The sequence below is a fragment of the Nematolebias whitei genome, chromosome 14 (genome assembly GCF_014905685.2).
Source record: "Nematolebias whitei isolate Nwh7 chromosome 14, NemWhi1, whole genome shotgun sequence".
Taxonomy (NCBI): domain Eukaryota; kingdom Metazoa; phylum Chordata; class Actinopteri; order Cyprinodontiformes; family Rivulidae; genus Nematolebias; species Nematolebias whitei.
Window position 1 is genome coordinate 1,459,556 of NC_056511.1, and position 9,532 is coordinate 1,469,087.

At 45.5% G+C, this 9,532-nt stretch overlaps 1 protein-coding gene across 1 annotated transcript in view; it reads right to left on the reverse strand.

Moving 5' to 3' along the window:
• Nucleotides 1–8,701: 8,701 nt before the first annotated feature.
• The window catches only part of rhogb (ras homolog family member Gb), a 3,030-nt gene continuing 2,199 nt past the window's right edge, over nt 8,702–9,532 (reverse strand). The window contains exons 4-5 of the mRNA XM_037687742.1: nt 9,171–9,341; nt 8,702–9,101 (exon numbers count right to left, since the gene is read on the reverse strand). Coding sequence (XP_037543670.1) covers nt 8,826–9,101; nt 9,171–9,341 — 447 coding nt within the window. The 3' untranslated portion in view covers nt 8,702–8,825. The remainder of the gene's footprint in view (nt 9,102–9,170; nt 9,342–9,532) is intronic.

The window sequence follows — 9,532 nt, forward strand, 5'->3', positions numbered from 1 at the left end:
AGGAGTCCCCAGAACTGAGCCAGCCTTCTTTATGAGCTTGTTGATCTTTTTGAAGTCACTTGCTCTGGTGCTGCTCCCCCAGCAGATGATGGCAGAAGAGACAGCGCTCTCTACAACAGACTTATAGAAGATATGCAGCATCTTGCTGCAAACGTTGAAGGACTTCAGCTTCCTCAAGAAGTACAGTCTGCTCTGTCCCTTCTTGTAGACGTTTCACTGTTGCATCTCCAGTCCAGTCTGTTGTCCAGGTGAACTCCAAGGTATTTATACTTCTCCACCACCTCCACTTCTTCTCCCATGATGGAAATAGGGTTGGATCTGTTCCTGTTTCTCCTGAAATCTACAATCATCTCCTTTGTTTTGTTCACATTCAAGATGAGATGATTGTTTCCACATCATGCCACAAAGCGGTCCACCAGTTCCCTGTACTCAGCTTCTTGTCCATCTCTGATACACCCGACCACTGCAGAGTCATCTGAACATTTCTGCAGATGACAGGAGTCTGTTTTGTACTGGAAATCTGAGGTGTACAGAGTGAAAAGGAATACCATACCATTTTATTTATAAAGCACTTAAAACAGCAACAAGGCCAACCAAAGTGCTGTACAGACAGAACAACAGGTAACACACAAAGCAAAATACAAAATGAGGTCAATCAGAATATAGACATAAAAACGATGCAGATAATGACGACAAACCAGTGTGGAGCATACAGGATCAAAACACAGATCATCTGGTGTTGAAAGCTACTGAATAGTAGTGAGTTTTTAAACGGGACTTGAAAACCGAGAGGGAGGGGGCCTGTCTGACAAGCAGAGGTAACTCTTTCCAGAGTCTTGGTCCTGCTACAGAGAAGGCCCTGTCACCTCTGCGCTTAAGACGAGTTCCTGGAACTGTGAGGAGCAACTGGTCCGCTGACCTCAGGGAGCGTGGTGGGACATACGGTTGTAGCAGATCAGAGAGATGGGGGGGCGACACTGTTCACTGATTTGTAGACATACAGGAGTATTTTGAACTGGATTCGAAAGTGAACCGGTAATCAGTGCAGTGAGGCCAAAACTGGTGTAATGTGCTCTCTTTTGCCTGTACTGGTTAAAAATGGGGCTGCTGCATTCTGGACCAGTTGTAGTCGTGCAATGGAGGTCTGACTGATACCAAACAGGAGTGAATTGCACTAATCAAGTCTAGATGTAATGAATGCATGTATTACTGTCTCCAGGTTCTTTTTGGACAATATGGGCTTCAGTTTAGACAGCCGCCTCAGTTGGAAGAAGCATGATTTAACGATCATGTTTACATGATTGTTAAGTTTCAGGGAAGGGTCCATTATCACTCCCAGATTAGTGACTCTTTGTTTTTCTGACAGGGTTAGAGCAGAGAGGTCGATGCAGTGGTTTGTGATCGTGTCGTTGGGAGGGAACAACATGACTTCAGACTTCTTTTCATTGAAACTCAAGAAATTTAAAGTCATCCAGTCCCTGATGTCAGCCAGGCAGTTGAGCAGAGGTTGAATAGAGCATGTACCATTGTGTCTTAGGGGGAAGTAAATTTGACAGTCCTCGGCATACAAGTGGAAGGGCATGTTGTGTTTCCGTAAAATAGCACCAAGCGGCAGCAGATATAAAGAGAATAGGAGGGGACCCAGTATGGACCCCTGCGGAACCCCCCATTTAAGCTCTGCCTCTGCAGAACTAAAATCCTTGATGGAGACACAAAAGGATCTGTCAGTGAGGTAGGATCTGAACCAATTGAGGGATGATCCTGTGACGCCCACCCACTGCTCTAACCTAGCAATGAGGATCTCATGGTCGATGGTGTCAAAGGCGGCTGTGAGGTCCAACAGGACAAGCAGCACAGAATCACCGGTATCTGTGGATCTGAAGATGTCATTAAAGACCTTCAGCAGGGCAGTTTCAGTGCTGTGGAGAGGTTTAAAGCCAGATTGGAAAAGCTCTAAGATGGCGTGATCCTCCAGGAAGCACTTCAACTGGGACTCAACTATTTTCTCCAGTAGTTTAGAAACAAATGGGAGTTTGGAGACAGACCGGTAGTTGGAAACGACTGAGGGGTCAAGGTTTGGCTTTTCAGGAGAGGCTGGACAGCAGCATGTTTAAAGGATTTTGGCACCACGCCAGTGGATAAACTGCTGTTTACTATGGCAAGAATGGACGGACCTAGAGTTGGAAAAACCTCCTTTAGTAGTCGAGGGGGGACCACATCACAGGGGGAACCAGAAGGTTTCAAATTGCACATGACCTGCTCTAGAGAAGATAGAGTGATGGGTTCAAAATGGTCAAAAGGAGCTACAGATTGAGGTGGGATGGATGGGTCATGAGTTGGAGGGGAAATGAGAGCCCGGGTGGTCGCAATTTTTTCCAAAAACAAATGTAAGAAGTTGTCGCACAGCTCAGTCGAGGCTTCCAGAGGTGATGGTTCAGTGAGGTGGAGAACAGAGTTTAGGGTGGAGAAGAGGACACGTGGGTTGTGAGAGTTTGAGGTAATTATATCAGAGAAGAATTTGGATTTAGCAGCTTTCACTGTTTTCTGATAACGGCACCAACTCTCTTTAAGTATTTGAAAAGAGACCTGCAGCCTGTCTTTCCTCCACTTTCGCTCCGCCCTCCTACATTGCTGCCTAACGGCCTTGGTGACATCACTCAGCCAAGGTTCTGCTCTGAGTTTAGATTTTTTGGTTTTAACAGGCGCAACATGATCCAGAGTCTTTAAGCAGACAGAGTTGAACTGGGATGTCAGCTCCTCAGTGGTGGTGAGAAACACTGGGGGCTGAATGATCATTTCAGAGTTATAAACATCTGTGAAACGTGTGGCAGTGAAGTGGTTAATGGTCCGAGTGCTACGTGCAGGAATGCACAACTTAGGAGTTAGATGGGGGAGGGTGAACTCGAACTGGACTGGCATGTGGTCTGAAAAAACATTATCACCAATAACAAGATTATTAACAGTCATATCATGAGTTAAAACAAGGTCCAGTGTATGTCTGCGCTCTTGGGTGGGACCGTTTACATGCTGAGTTAGATTAAATGAGTCCAATAGATCTAAAAAGTCCTTAACCAAGGGCTTCTCAGGACAGCACACGTGCAAATAAAAGTCCCTAATAATGAAAACATGCTCATATTTTGGTGTGATTTCAGCCAAGAAGTCAGAAAACTCATTTATGAAATCCTTAGACCGAGGTGGGCGGTAGACGAGTGCAAATAACATTGCAGGTGAATGTCCGAGTTCAAAGACGCTCAGCTCAAAGCTGGCGCTGGAAACTGGGATGGGCAGTTGTTTACAGTCAAAAGTTGATTTGAATATTGTTAATAATCCACCACCGCGCCGGCCTGATGGCCGCGGGGCGTTTAAATACAGACAGTTCGGTGGCAATAATTCCGTCAAGGCGCTGGACTCACCCGGAGACATCCAAGTCTCTGTGATACAGAAAAAGTCCAACTTGTGCTCTTGAAAGTAGTCCCTGTGGATAAAAGTTTTGTTGGTAACAGATCTTGTGTTGACCAAACACATCCAGATACTGTCCAAAGTGGAGCTAGCAGTGGTGGAGTTAGTGCGCGCTAATGGCCGCAGGTTTTCAATAACAGCCCCTCCAGGTCGGTCCGAGCTGTGCACCGGCTGACAACTCCCGTTGGTTACCTGGTCCGGGCACACAGGAGAGGAAGATGCAGCGCGCAGAGCTTTCAGCTTCACCAGCTGACCAGCACGTTTTCCCCGGCATCTGAAGCGATATCGCCGGACATGGAGGTGAGGAGCACAGCGGAGGTAAGCTGGCACGTCCGCCAGCGTGGGGGAGGGGGGGGGGGGTCCAGAGGTACGCTCATATTGTTCCAAATAAGCGACATTGGTGACAGAAAAACGAAGATCCAAAAGTTGTTGTCTGTCATGCACCAGCAGAGAGTTGATGTCACAGATGAGAAATGCAAAAAATAAAAATAATCCGAACACCATCAGCAGAGGTGGATTGCAAGCCATGTACACGGGCGCAATCTTACCGGAAGTCCTGGTGAGAATGGTGAGAGTACAGTCCCCTGTGGTGCTCCTGAGCTACTGACCACCTGGTCAGACACACAACCCTTCAGTCTCACAAACTGTGGTCTGTTTGTCAGGTTGTCTTTGATCCAGGTGATTGTTGAGGCCTCCACCTGAGTCTTCTGGAGTTTCTGACAAAGCAGATCAGGCTGGATTGTGTTAAATGCACTGGAGAAATCAAAGAACATGACTCTCACAGTGCTGTCTGCCTTTTCTAGATGACAGTGAGTTTGCTGAAGCAGGTGTATGATGGCATCTTCAACTCCAAGTCCACGCTGATAAGCAAACTGCAGTGGGTCCTGATATGTGCTTGTTTGTCTAGTCAGGTGGGTCAGCAGAAGTCTCTCTAGGACCTTCAGGATGTGGGATGTCAGGGCAACAGGTCTATAGTCATTGAGGACTGATGGGTGAGTTTTCTTTGGTACTGGAACAAGGCAGGATGTTTTCCACAACACTGGAACCTTCTCCTGGGTCAGGCTAAGGTTGAAGAGGTGCTGCAGAACCCCACAGAGCTGCTCTGCACAGACTTTCAGGACTCTGGGACTGACACCATCTGGACCTGCAGCCTTATTCCGGTTCAGTCTCTCCAGCTGCTTCCTCACCTGACTTCTGGAGACGCAGAGGGGGGAGGCAAAGGAGGTATTAGCATCTTCTGATTTGGTTGAAGACCAATGTGTAGAAGAAGAAGGGTCCATGACTGAGGTGGTAGATACAGTATTTGAGGTGTGACAGGACAGCCTTGGGTCAATGGAGGGTGGTATGTCTGTTTGGCTGTGGGCAAGAGAGGAGGATGCTGAGCTTGTTCCTGAACTGAACCTGTTGAAGAACGTGTTCAGTTCATTGGCTCTGTCCAGGCTTCCATCCTTCTGATCCTCCTTCTGCTTGAAGCCTGTGATCTGTTTCATCCCTGACCACACCTCTCTGATATTGTTCTGCTGGAGCTTGCTCTCCAGCTTCTTCTTGTACACCTCCTTGCTGTTTCTGATCTTGACTTTGAGTTGCTTCTGTGTGCTCTTCAATAATTCCCTGTCTCTCTCCCTGAAGGCTCTTTTTTTCTGGTTTAGCAGTTCCTTCAGGTCAGTGCTGATCCAGGGTTTGTTACTGGAGAAGCTTCTCACTGTTCTGGTGGGGATGGTGTTGTTTACACAGAAGTTTATATAGTCGGTAACACACTCAGTCATGGCACTGACGTCCTCTCCATGTGGCTGGCACAGTGCATCCCAGTCTGTAGCCTCAAAACAACCCCGCAGGGCTTCTTCAGCTTCCATTGACCATTTCCTCACTGTTCTCTTTATTGCAGGTTGCCTCTGAACAAGGGGTTTATATTGTGAGCAGAGAAACACAAGATTGTGATCTGATCTGCCAAGAGGGGGTCTTTGCTTTAGTGATGTATGAAACAGCAGAGACGCCTGGCGGGTCACCAGAACCCGACCTTCTGGATGGTTCTGATCCTCAGCCCAGTCGGCTGCTGTGTGACTGTACTGGCACCACAGCGTGTTGGGTACACCGTGAACATGAACGCAGATCAACAACAAGCCAAACTCGTTTTTCATGAGTGCGTTGCTCCTCACATCTTCTCAGTTTCCAATTCTTTACAACTGTGGCTGGAAAAGGGTCGAGTCAAGTCTTTGCTTCCGAAGGTCTAACTAAAGATGTAGGACACAGGAGGTGAAGTTATGCATGGACAGGCAGGTTTCTCCGTAAAACCGCTTTCCAACTGACTACTGCTTCTGTTACCCATAATGCATTGCAACCTCATAATACACCTTCAAAATAAAATACAGACAAACCAACTGGCTGTGGAGAAGTTATTAAGTAAATGATCATGTCTTTCAACTCGAATCATTACAGATGAATTATGACATTTTTATCACTAAACTCTTAAGAACTGTTTTTAACATTTTGTGTTGGGCAGAACAGCGTCCTTCAGCTGTTTCTGTGGTTTCACATCTTCATAAAGGCTCCTTTCATGGTTTGGGGAAGTTGTTTGTTTGCAGATTATTTATTAACCTCACTTCTCTCCTACCATCGTTTGTCTGAACAACAACGGCACCAAGACCGGCGCTCAGGCTCATCTACATCGGTGCTGTCGGTCCAAACTCAGCCTTAACAGAACTTAAAGAGTGGAACTTCTCACAATAATAATCCAAACAGCAAGAAGACAAAAACTGTTTTTAACACTAAAATAGTTGAAAAGTTCTACAAAACCGTTCAGCAGAAGATCCAAACTCTTCATCATCAGAGGAGGAAGAGGACACGGTGAACTTCCTCGTATCGAGCTGCTTCGACACCCGAAGCAGCAGAAATGTGAGCAGCGCTGCTGGCCTCAAATCCTCCACGCCGACAGAAAAACTGAACAAACCCTGAATCTGTTTTAAAACACCAGAACAAAGAGAACCGTAGATGTTTCTGCATCACATCTGTTTTATTGTTTGAAATCTTCTCTGCCTGACGTGGATCTGAGCACAACCACGCAGCACGAAGACGCTCCCCTCATTATGACCTCTGACCCTTGGGCTGTCTACCAGACTCACCATGAACGGTGCTCTTTAAAGTTGCTCTAAACGTGAACAGCGTGCGATGTTTTCACACGTTCCCCGTCCTTGGACTCAGTCCGCTGCAGTCTGACTCAGGTCACCTGTTCATCTGTCGTCTTAATGAAATCATGTGAAATATTTTAACGTGTTTAACATATTTCTGTTCTGTTTTTCATAAAATAACTTCTCCTTCAGAGATGCCCGTGTGGGTTTTGAGCTGGAAGTGTTGACTTCAGAAGGGAGTCATGACATCTGAGAGATCCTACAGCACTTCTGAGAGCTCATGGTCGACACACAAACGTGAGCCCAGGCAGCTCATCTTTGGTCCAGATCCTAACGTCTGTCTTCGTTTATTTCTGAGCAAATGAACATTTGCTCCGTAACAATGTTGCTAGAAACAAGTGGAAGTTTCAGTAGCTCCTGAAGATGAAGCATTTTTCTCCTTGAGAGACTCGTGCTTTCAGCTTGAAGTGTCAGCCGGCTGAAGGTTGCTGATCGCCTGCACACCTTCTCCTCAGCTGTGGTCCTCACCGCCCGCTGAAGCTGTCCCAGTGACTGCAGCTCGTTTTTCTTTGGATGAATATTCACTCGTTCTGGTCTAGAGCTCCTTGTAATGAACAGATTCTACTTCAGTGACTGATTCTGATCATTAAAGGGTGAACACATTGTTGGTCAACAAACTGAGCTGCTGGTTAGGGTTAACCACTTTAACCAGTACTAAATAAGTAAACAAGTGCAGTGAAGTGGAGCAGCGTGGCCCTCCTTCCTCCGTCACTTCATACATGCTACAACCACTGCTTGACTCAATTTATTTTTACTATTCTTTATAGGTTTGATGCTTCATGCTTCTATGTCCACGTGGTTAATCACAGTGCCTGACGATTTATTGTCTTATTACAGTATTTTTATTTTATTTGCATTTTGCTGTAGTTTATTGTTGCCTGTTTAAAACAGGTCTGTCTTGGAGAGAGTCCTCGTGACTCGGTGAGACCGACCTGTAGAAATAAATAAATGTTGAATAAAGAAACAAACAATTGTGATGAAGTTTCATTGTTTTTCTTTCAACATGTTGGAAATTAAAGTTTTAGTTTCTGTGTTTTGAGTAGATGTTAGCGTTTAGCTCAGTTAGCATGTTTTTACCAAAATCAAGCCTGACACATTCTGACAGAAGAAATGTTAACGTCTCTCACATCAGTTTTCTGGTTTAATCCATGATTTTACAAATAACTGTTTATTTTATTTTATTTATAAAACACTTCTTTTAAAACCATAAAAAATGTTGGATGGGTTCAGTTTTCTAAAAGTGGATCAACAGAAGACATTTTCTCCCCGTTAATTGATGTATTTATCTCTTTTAACATAACAGGTTGGCCTTTAAATGACTGCGTTGTTGTTGTTGTTATTTTTGTTGTTGTTGTTGTTGTTGTTATTATTATTGTTGTTGTTGTCATTATTATTAATATTATTATTGTTGTTGTTGTTCTTATTATTATTGTTGTTGTTGTAGTTCTTCTTATTATTGTTGTTGTTGTCATTATTATTAATATTATTATTGTTGTTGTTAATATTATTGTTATTGTTGTTATTTTATTAATATTATTATTGTTGTTGTTAATATTATTGTTATTATTTTTATTAATATTATTGTTGTTGTTATTTTTATTAATATTGTTGTTGTTGTTATTAACGTTCATGTGGTTGCTGGAGCACGTGAAGTGTTTCTGACAGTTTGTGTTTCTCTGCACTTCGGCTGAATTCTCCGGGTCAACATGGAGATGAAAAACAACCTCCTGCTCTCTGCTCAGATGAACTCCAGCAGAGCTACGTCCTGTCCAGCCTCTCGGACCTTCAGCCCGTCTAGCAGGAGGTTCTGTTCGATCGGACCGGGACAACAAACGACCGTTGTTGTAAACTCTGACAAACTTCCTGTTTCTCTGAAGAGGAACCAACTAAAGCCAAAGCTTTGTGTCAGATCTGAAGATCCTCTTCCCTCCTTCCTGAACTGATCTAAACCTCACTGGGTCCTGTCAGAAACCAGCCCACGTTCTGAGAAAAGCCCGGTTCTGGTAAAGCTGCAGGGTCAAAGGTCAGGGAGAACGATCACACTTCTGAGAAACGGAGGGTTTTTCAGCTCGTCTTTAATCGTCTTTTCCTAATCAAACATCAAAACTAATTAAAAACTCTTAAATATAAATTTTATTCTGAGCGGTCCGTCAGACGGAGGAGCTCGATCCGGTCCGGGTCTTAGAGCAGGACACAGGGCTTCTTGGTGACGGCGGGCTGTGGGTTCAGGTAGGCCCTCACAGCCTCGGCGAACACCTCCTTGATGCCGTCCTGGTTGAGGGCCGAGCACTCCATGTAGCGGACTGCCTGGATCTGCCGGGCCAGACTCAGGCCCTGCTGCTGGGTGAGGGGCACCTGGTTCTGCTCCTTCAGCTTCCTCTGGACCTCGCCGTCGTTCCGGAGGTCGCTTTTTGTGCCAATCAGGAGGATGGGAACGCTGGGACAGTGGTGGGTCACCTGGGGAAAGGAGCAAAGGTTTTACAAAGTGTCCAATTGTCCCGGCATGGGCATGTCGTGACCTCTGACCTCTGGGTGCCACTTGTGTTTGACGTTCTCATAGGAGGCGGGGCTTGAGATGGAGAAGCAGATGATGAAGACATTAGTTTGCGGATAAGATAGAGTCCTCAGACGGTCGTACTCCTCCTGACCAGCCGTGTCCCACAGGTTCAGACTGATGACCCGGCCGTCCACCGTCACCTGAACGCACCACAGGTGAACACACACAGATAAACACACACAGATAAACATACACAGGTAAACATACACAGGTAAACACACACAGATAAACACACACAGATAAACACACACAGGTGAACACACACACACAGGTGAACACACACACACAGGTAAACACACACACACACACACACACACACACACACACACAC